Raw genomic sequence first — 21,677 nt, 5'->3', positions numbered from 1 at the left:
AGTTGGAATACTGAACTTTGGAGGAGGAGGGAGTAAATGCTGCAACTGCCTTTATTCCAAAGACAGGGCTACTTTGGGGAAGAGTGGTAGACATCCCATGTTAAAGTCAGAGGGTACTGATATTCTTCTTCCAAGCTAGCTGAGGCCCAGTTCAAGTCACCTGGGAGAAAATGGATACAATAGCAATTTATACAGAAATCTTGGATTAATTGAAAAATTCTAAAAGTTTGGAATTGAAACATTTTCAACTCCATTTTCTCTCCAACACAAATGTTCAAGTCTAGGCTTTCATTACATGTTAAGGGTCCTAAAATAAAGATTATGCAATCTGCGTCCATATAACAGCTATGATATACTGGATATACTAGCTTTGTACCAAGGAAATATAACTAGTAGCAGTAGTAATATTACTGCCCAAATGATTCACAAAAAATACATTGCATGCACAAAAGCCATGGATATTGTAACCCCTTCCAACTCTTAACTGAGTACCAACAATAGCCTTTTGAAGGTGCTGTTCAGCAACACAACGTCTGTAGTCTTTCTTCTAGAAGAAGTCATTTGCATCTCTGAACTCATAATTCAATACTGAATTCAATATTGCTGAGCACATTGTAAGCCGCCCTGAGTCTTCAGAGAAGGGCGGCATATAAATCAAATTAAAAAAAAAAAATACTAGGAATAGATGAGTTCATCAGTGGGTGAGAGAAGGGCACAGGGTTTTCTCCAATCTGTTCTTAAGAACAAAGATTTACCCCAAATGACACTCATCTCTGAATTGAAATATCTCTGGCTATCATTCTGTTAGTATGAATGGCCAAATTTAGATGCATTTATGTATGTTCATCCAATCATATTTATTTCTAGTGGCAGTGGTTTGGGAAGAAAGAAGATAATATGGATTTGGGGAAATACTGCACCTCAACCCCCAAAGGAATAGTGGCTCAACACTAACATTACCATATGTTATAGATCTAAGAATAGATCTATAAATGGTGCACAATGCCAGAATCATAGCCAACTTTTAATTTTCGAACAAAGCCCAGTTGTGTGAATTCCTTCTATATAAGGCAAAAAATTAAGCGCCTTAGTTATCATTTTCATTAAAAATGGCTCAAAAAATAAATCCTGCAAAATAATGAGAAAAAATTGACAGAATAATTATGCAGCTCTAGTTCGTATGAGTTATTTCATTGGATGGACAGGAGTATAGAATGACTATAAATATATTTCCCCTCCCAAATAAATATTTCTTTAAAATAAGTAAGAAGTGATAAAGTAGACAAATTATTGTTTTAATTCTGAATTTCCAATGCAGTACTTTATTGGAATACATAAAGTGTGAACTGACTTAAACAGTTGCAATCACTGTGGAATTCACAGAGGTTATTTTTGATAGAAAGGACAGTGACAAGCCTGACAAGAACACTCAGTTACCCTACCAGTATGTAGAGAATCCAAGGCTGACAGGCCAGTAAAAAGTGAAGGACTTCAGGGCAGGAGCTCAGTCAACCTTCTGGGTACAGGAGGAACTAGCTTGTTTTGATGCACGAGAATGGTGGACGTAAAACCATACAATGTTTTCCCTTATTGCTCCTTTGGGGAGAAAAATCACTGATACATCTTAATATCCTCATTCCCAAGGTTTTAAAGCATGGCACAGTGGAATAGTAAGAATAAACTCATAGAGATAATCTCTCAATTAAGAAACCCCAGACAGAAAGAGGGTTAGGTTGGGCACCAAGACCATCCTGAGGTGGAGTTCTGGCAAGACCATTAGAATAGGAGGCCTTGTGCAGAATGAAGACAGAGCCCATAGTGTTAATTTCAGCACCAACTAAAATGGACCTAACAATATACATGAACCGCAGATTCAAAGCATCCAAGTATAAATGTACATAAAATAAGTGTTCAGCCAGACTGTTCCATATTATTAAGATCTTGGTTCCTGTGCCCCTTTCTCACTTCAGGCTTCAGCAGTCTTCAGAGAACCATTAAGTATGAACTCCCTAAGCAATACTCTTCTGCTCTATTCTTGCTCACTCAGTAAACAATTCTTATCCCTACACAACAGTTGTCACAAAGAAATTAAAAAAGAGAAATAACCCTGCCCCTTCTTTCCCACTCCCAATGCAGTCTATATTGTTAATTCTCTATCCTCAAGAGTATGAGACAAGTCCAGGCCTTCCCTTGATCTTCTCTTTAAAAACAAAACAAAACACAAACAAAACCACACAGTAGAGTTAGACTGTTCCACATCCGGGAGCTATTCTGCAGGAGGTGATATGGTAATACCAGAACTAGTTATGAAGCAAGAAGACAGCTTCAGGAGATGGTTGAAAACTCTTTTAGCAGGGCTTCCTGGCTAAGAGTGTTGAATGCCAGATTTCGCCGTACGTTGATGCTGATGGACCGGACCTGTAGGAGACAGAACAATCACTATGATATCACTTTCGCCGTACATTTTGGCCAATACTCCAGCAATAAGAAGGCCTTGAATAGACTAGTGTTCAATACAGTAAACTGTTTTGTGTGGAAGTCCATATTTGTTAGATGCAGTTTATATTACTACTAGATGCAAAAAGTGAACTTATGTGATTATACTGTATCATAAACCGCATAAAAAAAATCTATATGAAAAAAGAAACATAATCCAGTGTCAAGTCTACAAGTCCAGACATGACAAGAAGGCATTCCCATCCTGAGCAACAATGAATTTATCAATCCTTTCCTATACTTATAACAACAGACAAATATTTTCATTCCTTTCACCAGGTACTTTCCATACCATGATATTAATTTTTTTCTTCAATTTACTAGTTCCACATGCCTGCCCCTGAATGAAAGACGCTATCCAAGGGCAAGCATATTATGGTTCCATTACCAAGGAAAATTCTTATTCTTATTTGCATACCAATTAAACAACCAGTTTGAATATTCTAATAAGCCACTTCGTTTGTTAACCCTAAGCCATGTCTATCAGTGGTTCGTTCATTCAAGAAGTTAATAGACTCTTCAAGAGAAAATAGAAAGGCAAATAAGAGAATTCAACTAGAACATAGTTTTTTTTTAAGTGATCAAATTTTTAAAGTTTTGTAAGTTACGGGATCTGGCCTATTTTAAAAAGTTAGTTTTGTACAGCTGTTTGTATCAATCTTAGTTACCTACCTATGTCCATGATTGCAGGACTTTTACAAGCTGTGGGCCAGACTCTTGGTATATGATTACTTCCTGAATTTATCTCTATGTGATTCTGCTCATTTCCCCAAAACTCTGCTTCATACTGTGGGTTCCCTGAAATGTGTGGCCAAGCAGAGTTTTGGGGAAATGAGAAGAATCACATAGAGGTAAATTCAGGAAGTAGCCATATGCCATGTCTGGCCCTCAGGTTGTAAAAGTCCTGCAATCATGGAAATTGGTAGATGACTAAGACTGACACAAACATCTATACATTGGAAGAAGAGTGAGGAGGCAGCTTTTGCATTTGTCTATTATGCTGTCATTCTGCACATTTTTTATTTATGTTGTTTCCACATTGGTTTTTCCTCCTGGGGAGCCCATAGTGCTTTACGAGAGAACAATGAAAAACAATCTTAAATAAAATCGTCACAATAAATAAATTAGAAAAGTACACTTTGTACAAAAGGTAAACAGTAGAAGAGAGATCCACATACTTTGATCTTAGTTAACAACCTATGTGACAAAATCTTATGAAAATATATATTCTAGAAAAGGTGCTTGGTATTTGTGAACCTAAAAGAAAAAACATTGTAATGGTAAAAAGAGAAGTAAAGTATTTTGTCAGCAGAGGGTTACACCGGATCAGCTTGATTCCTTTCTTCTACTTTGAAAGTAAACTCAGGAAATGAGGTTGTAGCTTTCAGTAAAGGGTTGGCTTGGATGAGGCTAAATTAGTCTCTAGGGAAATAGAGATAAATATTCCCCTATAAATAAATTAAACTGGTTGATGTTTAATCACCAACTGAAAAATAATGAAAAAGGCTTCCCGGTCCTCATTTGGGCATGTCACATATTGAGAATGAGAGAGAGAAAGAGACTTTTGTTGGAAGTGACATGAATTATTCTCAGTGATAAAGAATTGAACTATTAGTGTTTATCAGGATAGTTTCTTCAAAGAACAATTTCCACGAATTAGGAAAAACAATGTCCTCATTTTAATCAAAACAAAGATAAAGCCTAATGAATAAAAGAATATAGAAAAAATAGTGACAGTGGCCAAGGGAAAAAAGAGAGAACAGAGGCAGCGTATTTGCTCCCTCCTAACCTCAAATACAGCGTTTGAGGGTAACAGTGTACGTGCTACACATGTAATTTAGAAAAAGGTCACTATCATGATACTTGTATTTTACAGATGAAAAACATTAATGGTTGCTAGCAGCTATTGTATATTTACAATGAGGAATATAGGGATAGCCTGGCAAAGAATGCCCAATAAAACACAGGAATAAGTTCAAGTGGGAAAAAAACTTTTTGAAGCGGTGGGGGAATAAGAAATTAAGCTGCATCTATCAATGAAGGTTTGGTGAAGTATCTCCTTGAAGCTGCTTCCCAAAGCAGCACAATTCCTCCTGACTAAAGTGACTTTTGCAAATGCCAGAAGGTATAAGGGCATCATGCCCAGGCAATTCCTGTTGCCACTTCATCTCAGTGAGGTAAATGGCCTCATTTCCATAGTGCAAAGCATCTTGTCAAAATGTATTAAGGCTGCTTGCACAAGTCCAATAAGCAGTCAGCTCTTGGTATGTACAACTAGTGAGAATAGGATATCCTAACAGAGTATTTCAAATTACAGCATAAAGTCTGCTTGGGGAGAAAACATTTTTATTTCTGCTTCCTCAATAGATCTGTTGTAAAATGCTGAACTAGTAAGCATGGGATATCTCTGCCTTTGGAGAAAAGTCTTCATGTGCATATAAAAGAATGTTTTTAAAAAAGCTCTCTTAGACCTATCTCCATCTTTCTTCAAGAATTCAAGGAATCCCAAAACAAGCAAAGATAAAACATGTATTTAAGTATACTTGTCTACCATACAATGGAAATAATGATCAGGCTTCTACAGTGATATCGTGTTTCTTTTGACCCCCGAAATATGGCCTTGGCCTTATCGGGGGTCTTATCCCTGAAACGGGATAAGACGTGGCCAGTTATTGCCTGCAGCATTGCTGGCAAGAATCGGGTCACAAAAAAAACCCTAAGTTCTTGTGGGCAAATCGGGTGCAAAGGAGAACTTTAAAGCGCTTTAAAGACCTTACTATTTCACCAGGCGGGCCTGGCCTAATTTTCTCCCTCTTTTATAAAAGATTTTTAATTTTTAAATATCTTTTAGTATTTTATATATTCAATTTTAAATTGGTTTTAAAAGTTTGGGGTTTTAAATTTGTCGGGGCCAAAATTATTTAATTTGATTTTATTCTACTTTTAAATTTTGTATGTATGTGTTTTGTTGTTTGGCTGTGCACCGCCCTGAGTCCTTCGGGAATAGGGCGGTATAGAAATAAAAAAATAAATAAAAAATAAAAAATAATAAATAAATAAATAAATAAATAACTCTCCGCAGGGAGCAAGAAGGGCCAAGCGATGGTTTCCCAACAGGTCCCAATGAAGCCTTGCAAGAAAGGCGGCCACAACTGGAGGACTTGAAACTAGGCGCGACCGGAGCCCTCCTCTACTTCGGGATTTTTAGTGTGTTGGGGCAGGCACCCCCGGGATGCTGCTGGGGCACCTCTCGGTGTGGTTCCTGAGCTGTTCGATCAGCTTGTGCCACGGCTATTTCAACGGCCCACTTTATCCAGAGATGACCAATGGGACGTTGCATCACTATTTCGTACCCGCCAACTCAGAGAAATCACTGACGGAGCTGGAAAAAAAGTTTTGGCAGGGCCAGGAGAGAAGAGCCATGAGGAGAGCTGCCTCGATGATTTCCTGGGAATGCTGATGCATGCATGGGCCCTCCTCAAGGAGATGCTGACTGTCTTGGCCGGCCTGCGGGAAAGTACCAGCTGCTTACGCTCACCGTCCAGAGCCACAGTGCCCGTCTCAAGACAGAGTATCTCAAGGGCTGAGCTGGAGCAGGCATCTCAGTGGGCTTCGAGCGACCCTCTCCCCCCCCCCCATGGCCATGCTGGCAGGATTCTTGCTGCCCATGCTTCCCCACAGAGGGACGGATTTTCCTCCATCGCATACCAATCGGGCATGGCAGGAGCTGGAAGTCAGGTAAGACACGTCTCTCGCTTCTAGCTCCTGCCATGCCCAGCAAGGGGGGGAGAAGAGACAGCAAGGGCAGCCCCATGTCGTTCCATGAATCTTGCTTCTCCGCCACCCCACCCCTCCCTACCTGCTGCTCCCCCTCACTGGCCAAGATCAGTAAGCCAGATTTGGGGATTGAATGCACTGCCACCACCACACCTCACAGAGCCTTCTCTCTCTTCTTCTTCTCCCGAGTGACAGCGGTGTGTTCGGCTCACCGAATCTGGCCTGCTGATTTCGGGTGGCAGTGGCTCTGATATTCCCCCTCCCTTTCCCCCTGCACATGAGGGGCTTATTTTCAGGGGGGTTTATTTTAGTGTATGCACTCGAAAGCTCAATTGGGCTTATTATTGGGACATGTCTTGGTTTTGGGGAAACATGGTATAATTCATACATTTTGTGAATATACAGCCAGTTTTTGCTGCATTATTGCTGCAACTGTAACCTGGATCATGAGCCAATTATATGACCCTTTTATGAGAGTTAAAACTCACCAGCTCTTTAAAGAAAGAGGCTTCTTTGTGTTGTTCTGAGTAGCGCTCATACTGGTCAAGCCCATCCTGTAATTTTAAGGTAAGTGTATCATAGTTGGAGCGCACCACTTCCAAAACCTGCATCCCAAAAACACAATGGAAATGAAACATCAACATGCTGAGTACTATTATATCTGAAATACATAACCTCAACATCATACAGTTTTCTACTGGGAACTCAATTCCAAGATTACAAAAGTCTCAAAACTGCTGAAACAAAGAGAGCAAATGATTACAATTATATTAATTAAAGTAATTAATTCAATTAGATATACAGTATGTGTAAAAGATACATTATGGTTTCCATTTCCAATTTGATTTGTGGTCCATGGCATTAGAAATGCTCCCATCCTCATCAGTAAGTCTATTGGAGACTAAATTGAGAGGTTAGGGACTCTCAAATTCAGTTAATCAAATTAAAAGCCTGAAATCCTATGAAGCGTCCAACATAATGAAACAAGAAAAGTTAGGAAAGACAGATCAGAAGATGGAACCTATTTAAAATGTACTTTTATATTGTCTTTCAAAGGTATGTGGAGATATTCCTACAACTATTCTACCTTATTTATGTTTTCCACATGCATAATTTCATAAAGGTATTCTCCAGATGAACCTTTTATCAGAGGCATTATGAAAGAAAAGCTTAATTGCAGGAGAAAGAGTATTTTAGCAATAGTTTCTTGGCACCTATGCTGCAATCTTTCAATGCCGACAGAATTGTTTATAATTACACTTTTAAAATTATTTTTTTACTTAGTTTTAAATCTATTTTCTGATTTGTTTGTGTTAATTGCATATTGTTTTGAAATGTCAAAAAAACTGATGCATAAATATATAATTAACTCTACTCTAAAATTGCAGAAGTAATTATTTTGCGAAATAATAACCTATCAGTACCCTGATTCAAACATAGCCTGCAAATATCTAGCCCTCTGGAAAGGCTCCGATCCTGGGAAAGGAGGAAAGAAAAAAGATGACCAAGCAGCAAGATGGATGGACTCCATTACAATGGCAATGAGTATAGCAGCGGAACAGCTGAAGGTCCAGGTTAAGGACAGATTATCATGGAGAAAATCTATCTATATGGACACTAAGAGTCGGCACCAAGTTGAGAACATACATGCAATCAATCAATCCCATGAAAAGCAACATACAGTAATAGCAGATAGCACCACTTTATCTCAGAATGATAGAATTTTATATCTGCTTTCCTAAGAGATAAATACAAGAGAAAACGAGACTTCTCAGATTAAGTCAGGTAAACCTTAAAGCCTACTCAAGTGAATGCAAATGTCTGTCTCTATTTCAGAATGCTGGATCACATAAAGAGAAAATTTTTTTTTTAGTAATTTAGGAACAAGCGTACTTTAATTATGAAAGGGCTGCTAAATGTTAACGCCTCCTGTCATTATGAAGGCCCATAGGTCCTTATTGGCTGACATGAAGTACATGCCTGACCTGAAAAACAGACAAGTTTGCCCATTTAAGGAACTTCCAGTTTCCTACTATGCCATTCTCTGCCAAGCAGCAGTTACTGATAAAAGGAATACATGTCTGGATATAAACATATCCAGACTTCCCTACTCTTGCCATAGACTTCAACAGGATATTGCCAAATAGAATGTGCTGCCTAATACCCACACTGCACTCCATTTCCCAAACAATGCACAGACACAAAGAAATGAATAATTATCATTAATTATCAAAGATAGTTATTTTATTTATATCACAAAATCCAACTACAGTTTAATTAACTTTGTCTAAATAATACTAATACCAACTTTGAAGTTAATATAATATATATCAATTGACTTAAGATTAATCTCTTTTTTTTTTTTCTTTCCCTTCTTTATTATTCTATGGTTCCCCACCCCACTGAAATAAGATAATAGATTTTATAGTAATATATTGATTAAGAGAATTATATTGGGTATTGATTGGAAATTTAGATATTAACATAGACATTGTAAAGAGACTGTTATAGATAATATTAAGGAATAATAAGGAATAATAATTGTGATAATTAATATAAGTACTACATATTGGCAACTGTAATATAACTTAAATATATATAGAACCTAATAGAATATTTTATACGATTTATAGGGAATCTTAGACTACATAGGCTTATTACATAAAGGTATACATGAATTGTTTAGGCTTGAAGTGAATTTAAGTATTGGGAATAAGTATGATCATTAATGTGATTCAGTATTAATATAAATTGGCATTTAAACATTGACGATATTATACTGCTTAGGAATAAGAATAGGAAAATGAATTGCTAAAACATTGTATTTCCCCTTAACCCCACTGAATTAATCAATTTGACTTCTATATAACGATATTTCAAATACCCCCAATCAGTGTATGAAAATTTGGAAAAAAATAATACAAAAAACGATGGCAACATCCTCAATAACAATAACTAAACAAGGGAAAAAACCAGCACCCACACAATCTTCACCTGCACAACAAAAAACCATAGACACGATGCTAACTACAGACAAGGATAAAGCTGCTACTGCACACAACATACAGAATATACAATCTATATTGGCTATGATTCAGGAGGGGATGAATAAGACCCAAGAAACAATTGCGAATAACCATGAAGAAACAAAAAAGAATCATGAGGAACTGAAATTAGAAGTAGGACAAATAAACGACAATATAAAAAAAATGGACGATAAGATTGAAAGAATACAACAAAACATAGTTAAAAACGAAGAACGAATTCAAAATATGGAAGCCAAAATGGTCCAATCGGAGAAGAAGATGGATAACATCGAACAAAATCAAATGGAGGTAAACAGAGAACTTGAAGAATCAATTACCCATTTAGAATTAGAAAAGGCATCTTTCTTTTTACGGTTTCAAAATATTGCAGAAACAAAGGGAGAAGATCTAAGAGACCTGATGACAGAGATATTAGTTGAGGCTTCCCAAAAGGAAAAAAATGATATTAGTAGGGAAATCGACGAAATTTATAGAGTGCATACGAATTATGCCCGTAGGCACAAACTACCTGGAGAAATACATGTCAGATTTGCACGTAAAACTGTAAAAGAAGAGATTTATACACTAATGAGAGAGGAGAAACCATGCTACAAAGGGAAAGAAATAATAACTTTAAAACAAGTTCCAAGAAGAATAAGAGAATATAGGAAAAACTACAATTTTTTGACAACCCTACTGAACCAACATAAAATAATGTTCCGCTGGCTGGTGCCAGAGGGAATTTTAATATCCTGGGATGACAAAAAATATAAAATTGATACGATAGAGAAGGCACAAGAATTTTTTGACACACATTTCATAATAGAAGAAGAACAGGAAACTAGGTGTGACTCAGATAATACAAACCAGGACCACCTCACGGGGGAAACAAAAAAAGGAAAGGAAGAAAAGGAGTCTAGGGAAAGGGAGAAGATTGAAAGAGAAGGGGCTAGGGGGAAAACACAAATGGTAACAAGAAACACAAGTAAACTCAAACTAACAAAGGGAAACTAAAGGAAATGGGACAAGAGTTGAAATTAATTTCAATTAACATAAATGGCCTTAATTTACCAACCAAAAGAACACATACCTTTAAAAAACTCCAAAAATTAGATACAGACATTATCAATTTACAAGAAGTACATATTAAAAAACAACACAAACAATTATTAGAAAACAGAAAACTTGGATCATTATTTACCTCATTATCAGACCAAAAAAAAAGAGGCATTGCAATATACATTAAAAACCATATTCAGGCAAAACAAATTTACACAGATGGAGATGGTAGGATATTAATGGTCAACATCAAGACGGAGGCCCGAAATATGCTACTAGTATCAATATACGCTCCAAACGGGAACCAAAAAGAATACTTCAAAAGGCTACACGACAAAATTAAAGAATTAGACTACGAACACATATGTATAATAGGGGACTATAACGCAATTGTAGATATGGACTATGACTACCAAAGTAACAAAAAAAACAAATCTAAGAAAAAGACACTACCGGACACTTTTAGGGACATGACTCAAGAGTTACAACTGAAAGATGCCTGGAGAGAATTGAATAAAACTAAAAAACAGTATACATATTATTCAAATCCCCATCAGTCTTGGTCCAGACTAGACATGGCCTGGATGACGGCAGAACTAAGAGAAAGCATAAAAGAAATTGAAATCACACCGAACATATGGGCGGACCACAGTCCTATAACAATAGTCTGGAAAGGCCGGTTAAAGAGAGGAAGATGGATGATGGATAGAGAAATTATCCAAGACAAAGAATACATAGAGATGATAAAGAAAGAGATGGAGATATTTTTTCAAATAAACAAAAAGGAACATACATCATTACAAACTCTATGGGATGCCACAAAAGCATATATAAGAGGATTAACAATTTCATTCAAGGTGAAGAAAAACAGAGAGAAACAGCAAAGAAGGAATAACCTAATGACTGAGCTCGGAAAACAAGAAGCAGAATTACAGAATAGACCAGATGGGAAAGAGATTAAGGAAAAAATAAACCATATCAAACATGAAATAAATTTAATAACAACAACAGAAATAGCTAGGAAGATTAGAATGGCAAAGCAAAACCAATTTGAATTCGCTAATAAAACAGGACGTTGGTTGGCATATAAACTAAAGAAAGAAAAGGAGAAAAGACTAATACACCAACTACAAGACGAACAAGGGCAACTACAGCATATGAATGAGGCAAAAAAGCGAATTGTAAGGAATTTCTATCAGGAACTATATACGCAGGAAGAAATCCAATTGGAGAAAGTAAAAGAATATATAAACAAAGCCAATATCCAGGAAATAAAAGAAACTCAAAGAGAACTCTTGAACAGACCAATATCGATGTTAGAATTAATTGAAGCGAAGAAGAAGCAGAACAACAATAAAACACCAGGCCCAGATGGCATCCCGGCAGAATTCTACAAAATCGAGAATCACCCAATGGATGACATTCTATTACAAGTCCTGAACGAAGCGATTTTAGAAGCGAAAATTCCTAAATCATGGATAGAGACAATCATTACACTGATACCTAAAGAAGACTCAGACCTAACTCAAACTAAAAACTACAGACCCATATCACTTCTAAACGCAGACTATAAATTATTTACATCGATCATGGCTCAGAGAATGAAGAGAATTATTGTGAACTATATCCATCCAGACCAAAATGGTTTTATTCCAAATAGGCAAATTAACAAGAACACAAGAACAATAATTAATATACTGGAATATTATGAGCAAAAATCAGATGAAAAGATGGCATTACTCTTCCTCGACGCACAGAAAGCCTTCGACAATCTTAACTGGGGGTTCTTAATATTGCAACTAGAAAAAATGGGAACTGGCGAGAAATTTCTTAATATGATCAAAACAATATATTCAGATCAAATTGCAAGAATATGGATAAATGGAGAGACAACAGACCAATTTAAAATATCCAAAGGAGTGAGACAAGGATGCCCCCTCTCTCCTATACTATACATATTAGCACTAGAGCCCCTACTGAACGAAATTAGGAATGACAATGAAATAAAAGGATTAAGAACCAAAAACCAGGAATATAAACTACAAGCATTCGCGGATGACGTAGTATTTATATTAGAGCAACCGAAACATTCAGGATTGAATTTATTAAGGAAGATAGAACAATATGGCGAAGTGGCAGGTTTGAAAATTAATAGACAAAAAACTAAATTACTAACTAAAAATTTGACAAAACCCCAGGAGGAAGAGCTGGAAGAGGCATTAGGAATACAAACAACAACCAAAATAAAATATTTAGGAATTTGGCTCACCAATAAAGTATCATCATTAAAAGAAGATAACTACATTAAATTGCTTAAACAGATACAGAAGGACTTAGAGGCATGGAGTAAATTAAAACTATCATTATTAGGCAAAATTGCTTCAATTAAAATCACTATTCTACCAAAAATGTTATATTTATTCAGAACAATACCGATAAATCCGGGGAAAACATATTTTAAAGACCTCGATAAAATGATATCCAAATATATATGGCAGGGGAAGAGAGCCAGGATTAAATTGAAACACCTGCAAGATACCAAAGAAAGAGGCGGCCTGGGATTGCCAGATTGGCAAACATATTACATTGCAACAGCCCTAACTTGGATCAAGGATTGGATGACACTCAAAGACAAACGAATATTAGCTCTAGAAGGATTCGATCTGTTCAAAGGTTGGCACGCATTCCTATGGGAGGAAAAGCCCAGACAGCATGAGCACTTTAGGAGACACTACATTAGAGGAGCACTGGCAAAAATCTGGATTGAAATAAGAAGGAAACATTATGATAAAATTCCAAGATGGATATCAACCATGGAAGCACAAATCTACCCGAACACAATGGATATGAATAAAATGAAGACCTATGACGAATTGCTGAATACAGAGGGAGATATAAAAACAACAGAGGAATTGAGACAACAGGGCACGGACATTGATTGGTGGACGTATTTACAGATAAAATCAAGATATAAAAGCGATATGAAAAAATTTGGAATCCAAAAAGAAAGAAATGAATTAGACAAAATCATAATGCAATCAGATGATAAATTAATAACTAAAATATACAATTATTTGCTTAAATACAAACTGGAAGAAGAAGTGGTGAAGGAAAATATGATTATTTGGGCTAAAAATTTTGGATATAATATCAATCTAGAAAAATGGGAAAAAATGTGGAAAGTCAATATTAAACTGACAATGTCCGTGCCCTATAAGGAAAATACATATAAGATGTTTTACAGATGGCATCTCCCCCCTGCACGGCTGGCAAAGATGTTCCCCAATACTAATCAGAACTGCTGGAAATGCAAAACACAGAAGGGGACCTACTACCACATGTGGTGGTCATGTCCAAAAGTTAAAAAATTTTGGAAAACAATTCAAAGCCAGTTGGAAGAAATCACCACCCAAAAAGTACCCCTTAGACCGGAAACATACTTATTAGGAATACTCACAAAAGATTATAAAAAAGAGACACAATACCTAATTATACACATCCTAACCGCTGCCAGAATCGCCTTTGCACAGATGTGGAAATTGGAAAATACGCCAACAGAGGAAAAAGTAATACAAAAAACAATGGAATGTGCGGAAATGGATAAACTGACCAAAGAAATTCAGGGAAAAGAAGACTCAGACTATTACTTAATTTGGCAAAAATGGTATAACTGGTTAGAAAAAAAGGACACGAATTAAGGAAATACCATCCAACTATATCCAAATACAGAAATAAAATGAAATATCATTATATAAATACTGATATATGATGAAGTATAATATGTACAGATATATTGATATATAATTACCGATGTAACTCTACTTCAAAGCTCAAGTCCCAGGACTTGATTTTATTGTATAGTTAGTTTATGTATAGTTTGTTTAAATGTCTGTGTTTGTCTGTGTATGTTGGACTATAATAAAAAATTAAAAAAAAAAAAAGAAATGAATAAAAGTTGATACACTGCATGATTATTTTTGAATAGTTTGTCAACAATCCTGCTGCAGGAGAATATGCTGCCCGCTTCGCAAGCAGGCTCATTTAATTCTGTTGTCAGTTTTATTGGCAATGAAAAAATTACCCAGTAAAAACCACTATGCCTAAATTCAATTGACCATTTTCTTGCATATCTGCTGAGACTGTGGTAGGAATAGGAATAGTAACTTACAGTGAAATGCAACTACCCATGAGAGACTAAGCATAATAAATAACACTCTCCACCAAACAATAAAATAGCAGGCTATCACCAGAACTTCCATGAATCACATCTCTGTCCTTTTGTCAAACAGAGAGCTTCGGATAATAAGCAATAAGCCTCAGAGCGGAGGGAAAATAGATCTAAAAGGCCAGGGGAACTCTGGCAGAATTCTTCTGGAGTTATCCTTTAAGACTACAAACTGGCCTGGCCTGGCATGCCTATAGATGGCATAAGGTTAAAGCTTAATGTTGATTTTAGAAATCAACTTTGTTAAGGTGAGCCATTTTGAGAATTTGGAATAAATATGAGACTATGCCCAAAAATACCTTTACGGCTTTCTCTCCCCAAAATATATTATAGAAAAGGTCAGAAAAGGTGTTGTAGATGTATTGGAACACTCCACAGATGATACTAAATTAAAATCCAGAGAATACTTGACACTAAAAGGTTGCAACTGTCAATGGTTTTCATATTTGCAACTCACAGATTTTAAAGTTGGTAAGAAACTGTACAATTTCAAACATAATAAAACGTATCTTTGAAGTGGAACAGTGTACAAATTATGGCCACCTTATCACTAAAATATATAAATGTTAAAATCAGAAATAGAAGATGAATTATTTAAAAATTGTATAACAAGCTGGGCAAAAGCAATTCAAACTAAAATACCAATTGATCAATGGGAAAATATGTAGATAAAGGAACTGAAAATTACCTTATGCTTTAATCTCAAAAAAGGATTTCTATAAAATGATGTATAGATGGTATTGGTATCCCCAGATATAATGGCTAAAATGTATACCCAAATAGTTGCTGGAAATGTCAACACTCAAATAGGAATCTTTTATTACCTCTGGTGGATTTGTGAAGGAGTTAAACAATACTGGATAGAAATAAGTAATGTAATTCAAAAAAAATTGAACATTAATGTACAATTTAGACTAGAAGCTTTTTTTGTTAGGTGCTATAGACAAAACATTGAAAAAAATCACATATCATTGGTGATTTATTGTTATATATAAAAAACAATAAACTTGGAAAGATCCTATGATACCCACAATAGAGGAATAGTTAATAAAGGTGACAGAATTGGCAATGAAGGCCAAGTTAATGGCCCTCGTGAGAGAAAAGTCACTGAAAAAAAATCATCTATAATTAGAAGTCCTCAGTGGACATTTTGCAGGAGATGGGAAAAAATACATTTTTGATCTATAATTCTTAAATTTAAAAAAAGAGAAAAAAGGTTTTTTTTAATTTCCACTTTTCTTTTTATGTGTGTGGAAAATAAGACATTTTATTATAGTCTTAAACTAAGAGTTGAATGTGTTCTTTATATCCTTGAAAAAAGACATTCTTTATATATATTTGTTTTCTTTTCTTTTTCTCTATACCTTTTCACACTTCTATTCCTATTCTCTCTTTACCATTTCTCCTGATTCATTGTTTACGTTGTTTTTAGGTGTATTCTTTGTAAAACAGAAATCCAACAGGACATCAGGAAATGACTAAATGTTACGATAGACTCATAAATGCCGTAAGAAAAGTGTTCCTAAGTACTAACCTAAGTTCTCACCGTGTCAAACTTCAAAATATTCTGATAATCTGGTTTTAAAGTTTGAACCTAAGAGATGGCAAGAATTAAATTTGAATGCAGAGTTTTCTAGTTGCATTTTAATTGCTTTCTCACTCTGTCCTCGTTCAAAGTTCCTGATATCATCTTTGAGCAGAAGTACATGCTAGTCTCCTCTACCAGCTTGCAACGAGTCTTGGAAAATGGGGGAGGGAAATAGAGAGACTGAACAATACAAAAATGAAGAGACTAAACTTGTTTCTTTCTTTTATAAACTGTCTTTTCAAGGTGAATTATTTTTGCCCAGCTTATCATACAATTTTTTAAAAAATAATCTTTTGTTTCTGATTTTAACAAAAGCTTATATATTTTAGTGATAAGGTAATCATCATTTGTACACAATTCCATTTCAAAGATAGCAGTTAAAAAACCAGTAGAATCTTGGCAACAAGATAGACAGAGGAGTTTGGAAAACCTAACACAGGTTTTAGATAACAATTTTACAAGGAATACTTCTTTATAGATTTAAAACCCCCATTCTTGGCTGAAGATCATCATTTGAACTATTATGATTAAAAACTGCTATTTTCCCTGGTGTTGCTGCACTCTGCCTAAATGAGCATCACTTTAACTCAACAATTGTGATTCGTTAATCACATAGTTTAATTACATTTGAACAAAACATAATTCCAATTCCTAAGAGTCCCAACAAGCAAAAGAAGTAATGATAGTGAGAGTTCTAGTTCAGCAACATCTGAAGCATTATCCATCCCTTGCCCATTGAAGTTCTACAGCCTTCATGTCCTATAGCCTATTTTGTCTTATTTAATAAGACTTGCACTTTTTGAATACCTGTGAATTGTGGTCTCTAATTGGAAGAGTATGGCATATGAAGAGAATAATTGAACTGCTTTTGTGATAAGTTCTTGCCCTAAGGAAGAATTTACTCCCTATCTTTCACCATGATACCACTGAACAGACCTTCATTCCTTGATCTCTTTATAGATTTAGTTGAAGAAAAAAATTAATGTACCCCACTGCAAGAAAATAATTGTAACTCTGGGGACTGTGAAACAGCATATATGGAAATACCAACAATTACACTTCAGTTGCTATGTTGGAAATAAAAACATTATTTCATTCCAATTTTGCTTTTCCTAATATCTCCCATAGTTTGAGCATGCACAGAAAGTCATATGAACTAGCAATTAGCCTTCTAGATAATTAGTTATCTTGCTTTTCCTCGTCATAACCGTTGTGATGTTATTCCCTGATTATCTGCAAAGAGGAGAGCAAATTAGCATTAATTAATTAATTTGTAAGCTGCCCAGAGTTGTCTTAGAACAAGATGGGCAAAATTTTGCCTATCTTGTCCAGAGACAACTCTGGGCAGCTTACAAATCTATTAGTTTCTTCTGAAACTGGCAATATATACTATCTTCCATAAAAGCAAGTGTCCTGATGGGGAATGTTTGGTCTCACTAGTGCTGAGAGTTCGCTCCAAATCCTAAGCTTTTGATTCAGATCTTCAGTAGGTGGATGAGTCAGTTCTGAACAGCACTCGCAGATTTGCTAATTTATACTGAAGGAGATAAATAAATAGGTGATAAATAAAGACATATTTGACATGAAGAGGAATCTGAAAGGGGGAAAAAATGTTCCTGCATTTTACAGAATCTTAACAGAAACCCAAAGAAATGCATACAGGGAATTCTCAATTTATAACCCCGATTGAACCCAAAATTTATGTTGTTAATTGAGACATTTGTTAAGTGAGTTTTGCCCCATTTTACGACTTTTCTTGCCACAGTTGTTAAGTGAATCATTGCAGCTGTTAAGTTAGTAACATGATTGTTAAGTGAATCTGGCTTCCCCATTGACTTTGCTTGTCAGAAGGTCGCAAAAGCTCATCATATGACTGGAAGACTGCAACTGTCATAAATATGAATCAGTTCCCAAGCATCCAAAATTTGATCACGTGACCATGGGGAAGCTGCAACACTCATAAGTGTGAAAAAATGGTCATAAGTCACTTTTTTCAGTCCTGTTGTAACTTTGAACCGTCATTCAACAAACTGTTGTAAGTCAAGGACTACCTGTATAGGTAGTGTATGGGAGACTGCACCTGTTATTTTTCATTTGTTTCTCCAAACCAGGGTCTCAAACTCATCAGTTCAAGTGCTGCACAAGGATTATTTCATTAGCTCAAGGATCACAACACTGAAAACTTTTCATACACAGGTGCAAAAGGTACCTAATGTTAATAATTAACTTTTTAAATGTGGCCATTCAAATGTGGTTGAATTGCCTTGGCCACTGCGCTCAGGTTGCAAGATTCTGGACACTGTAGACCAACAGCTTTAGAAGGCTTGCAGACAGACCATATTTCAGAGGGAAACCTTCCAAAGAAGTCACATTTATTTCCAGTCCGCTTACTCCCATTTCTAAATCTTTTTTTATGGAGGCAGCTGAGAAAGAAGTACAGGATTTTTCAACAGCTCCAATATTTGCAGGTACTTTAGCCAAAGTTGTTGCAGTCCAGTCCTTCTGCCTCCACAGCTTTGAGTCACAGCATGGTGACTCAAAATTGCCTCTTTCTAGCTCTCACCTTATAGGCACAATTTGTCTCTTTGGCCTAATCCCACAGAAAGACTTAAGACTTAAATCTGTATTGTGTTTCTTCACTCTGATCTATTTTTCGATACTCCATGGGCCTAACCTGGGGCAAAGCGGCTTGGAATGGTGCCGCAAGTTTCCTCCTGTGTTCATTCTTTTTCCTTTCTTTTGGAAAGGAGGGGGACTTGTTCCCAAAATGATTTAATTTTCTCAAAGTCCAGTGTGAAGGGTAATCATAATACTTTGCTCCTCAAGAAAGCAAGGAGAAAGGATGGAAGAAGACCTAAAAAGAGGTGGGCTGGCCTGTCAATTTATGTACCATATTTGAAAATGCACTTCTGATCCACTCTGGATTTCATGACTTCACTTATTTCTTCTCTTTGTGGTGATTGGGAAAATGACACCACTGCTTCTACTTTGCTCAGGAGCCAAATTTTGCCCAGGAGCCAGATTTCTGGCAGTAGCTGCAATTTTAAAGCTGTCTCTGTTGTAGACCAATATATAAGGACAAAATAGGGGGGAAATGCATATCTCATGACAGCTTATTTGAATCGGATCAAGAAATCCCATATTTACTATGTCAATCTATTGTTCACAAAGATCTCCTTTGTGGATAATATTAGCTGCTTATGGAATTACTTTATCTGAAAGATTTATTCATTTTAACTGTTACTGCATTTTAATATAAAGGAAAAACTAATGTAGAGACTATCATAGTATATGTTATCATTAAAATGGAAAAGGGTAAAAATTGTACCAGGGTCTGCAAACCACTTCTTGAGATTTTGCTGATGTAGCTAGAATACTTATTAGAATTAATTCCCAGTAGCAGCAAGGACAAAGTAGGTATCAAGGTAATTGGTTGTTAAATAAAAACAAAATACTCGGCATCTTTTATTAACCTTTATTAGAATTCTGGCCAAAATATTCCTTCTTGCTTGGTATCCTCAGTATATTTCCATTTCATTCCATTCCATTTCTATTCAAATCCCATTTTTTCTCCAAGCAAAAACAAAAGATATATTTGTGTATTTCTTGTCTCTTGCAGTATTTGCTATTCACTTATATACAAAGCATTTAAATAAATCTGACAAAAGGAAGAAAGCAAGACTGGAGAGGAAGAACAGTGGTTATACAAACTATTCATTATTAAAATAGTAATTTTATTAAAGTCTACAATTCTACAAAGAAAAAGAAAATATATAGCATAGAATCATAGGGCTTCAAGGTCTTTTAGTTCAACTCCTTGCCAAAGCAGGAGACCATCCCAAACAATTCTCCAATCTGTGTCCAATCAATTCTGACTTCCCTCTTCATCACAACTATTCACATAGTCCTTGACTTATGAACATAATGGAGCCTGCCCATTAAGGTTATAAGTCATGACATCATGTGACCAACCCTATTTTACTGTCTTTCTTGCAGCAGTCAAGCAAATAATCATGATCATTAAGAGAATCCATAATTGTTAAATTATTATTATTTATTATTTATTTATTTTTTATTAATCAAATTTCTATACCGCCCTACTCCCGAAGGACTCAGGGCGGTGAACAGCCAAGATAAAATACAGATAATACAAATATTAAAAAATCCCTTAAAATTATTAAATATACTACTACCACCAATAGCCTCCCACCGGCCAGTACGCTCTCATAGAGAGGGACTCCTCCGGGTGCCGTCAGCCAAACAATGTCGGCTGGCGACCCCTAGGGGGAGAGCCTTCTCTGTGGGGGCACCTACCGTCTGGAATGAGCTCCCCCCAGAGATACGGAGGATCCCGGATCTGCGCACCTTCCGCCGCGCTGTGAAGACTCTTTTATTCCATCAAGCAGGCTTGGCCTAATCTCCTCCCTCTTTTAATATATAAATTTTAAATCTGTTCTTAAATTATTGGGGTGTTTTAATTTGTCTGGGCCAAAAAATGATTTAATTCGATTTTAACTGGTTTTTTAAATTTTTGTATTTATGTATCTTATTGCTTGGCTGTTCACCGCCCTGAGTCCTTCGGGAGTAGGGCGGTATACAAATCAAATAAATAAATAAATAAATAAATAAATAAATATTTCGGCCGAAACACAGATTAAAACACCCAATTTGTAAAATCACAAATTAAAAAATTTAAAAATTTAAAAGATGGGAGTTAGGCCAGGCCAGCTTGCTGAAATAGAAAAGTTTTGAGAGCACGGCGAAACGTGCGCAGGTCCGGGATCTTCCGTATCTCTGGGGGGAGCTCGTTCCAGATGGTAGGTGCCCCCACAGAGAAGGCTCTCCCCCTGGGGGCCGCCAGTCGACACTGTTTGGCCGACGGCACCCTGAGGAGCCCCTCTCTATGGGAGCGTACTGGTCGGTGAGAGGCTATTGGTAGCAGAAGGCGGTCTCGTAGATACCCCGGTCCGATGCCATGGAGCGCTCTAAAGGTGGTAACCAAAACCTTGAAGCGCACCCGGAAGACCACCGGGAGCCAGTGCAGCTCGCGCAGGAGGGGGGTCACATGGGAGCGCCACGTCGCTTCCATAACCACCCGCGCGGCCGCATTCTGGACCAGCTGGAGCCTCCGGGTGCTCCTCAAGGGGAGCCCCATGTAGAGAGCATTGCAGTAGTCCAAGCGGGAAGTAACGAGAGCATGAGTGACCGTATTTAACGAGTCCCGATCCAGAAAGGGACGCAACTGGCGAATCAGGCGGACCTGATAAAAAGTCCCCCTGGCCACGGCCGTCATGTGCTCTTCTAAAGACAGCCGTGAGTCCAGGAGGACACCCAAGTTGCGAACCCTCTCCGTAGGGGCCAGTGACTCGCCCCCAATAGTCAGTGATGGCACCAACTGACTATATCGGGATGTCGGAAACCACAGCCACTCGGTCTTGGATGGGTTGAGCCTGAGTCTGTTTCTCCCCATCCAGATCCGCACGGCCTCCAGGCACTGGGACATCAC

At 36.8% G+C, this 21,677-nt stretch overlaps 1 protein-coding gene across 1 annotated transcript in view; it reads right to left on the bottom strand.

Moving 5' to 3' along the window:
• Positions 1-1,274: 1,274 nt before the first annotated feature.
• ARMH3 (armadillo like helical domain containing 3) overlaps positions 1,275-21,677 on the bottom strand; it is a 139,744-nt gene continuing 119,341 nt past the window's right edge. Inside the window, exons 25-26 of the mRNA XM_070945228.1 lie at positions 6,762-6,878; positions 1,275-2,418 (exon numbers count right to left, since the gene is read on the bottom strand). Coding sequence (XP_070801329.1) covers positions 2,326-2,418; positions 6,762-6,878 — 210 coding nt within the window. The 3' untranslated portion in view covers positions 1,275-2,325. The remainder of the gene's footprint in view (positions 2,419-6,761; positions 6,879-21,677) is intronic.

The sequence above is a fragment of the Pituophis catenifer genome, unplaced genomic scaffold (genome assembly GCF_029215685.1).
Source record: "Pituophis catenifer annectens isolate HBS135680 unplaced genomic scaffold, rPitCat1.0.hap2 SCAF_6, whole genome shotgun sequence".
NCBI classification, from domain to species: domain Eukaryota; kingdom Metazoa; phylum Chordata; class Lepidosauria; order Squamata; family Colubridae; genus Pituophis; species Pituophis catenifer.
Note: the sequence above shows the minus strand (reverse complement) of the source record. Positions and strands in the feature narration are given on the sequence as shown.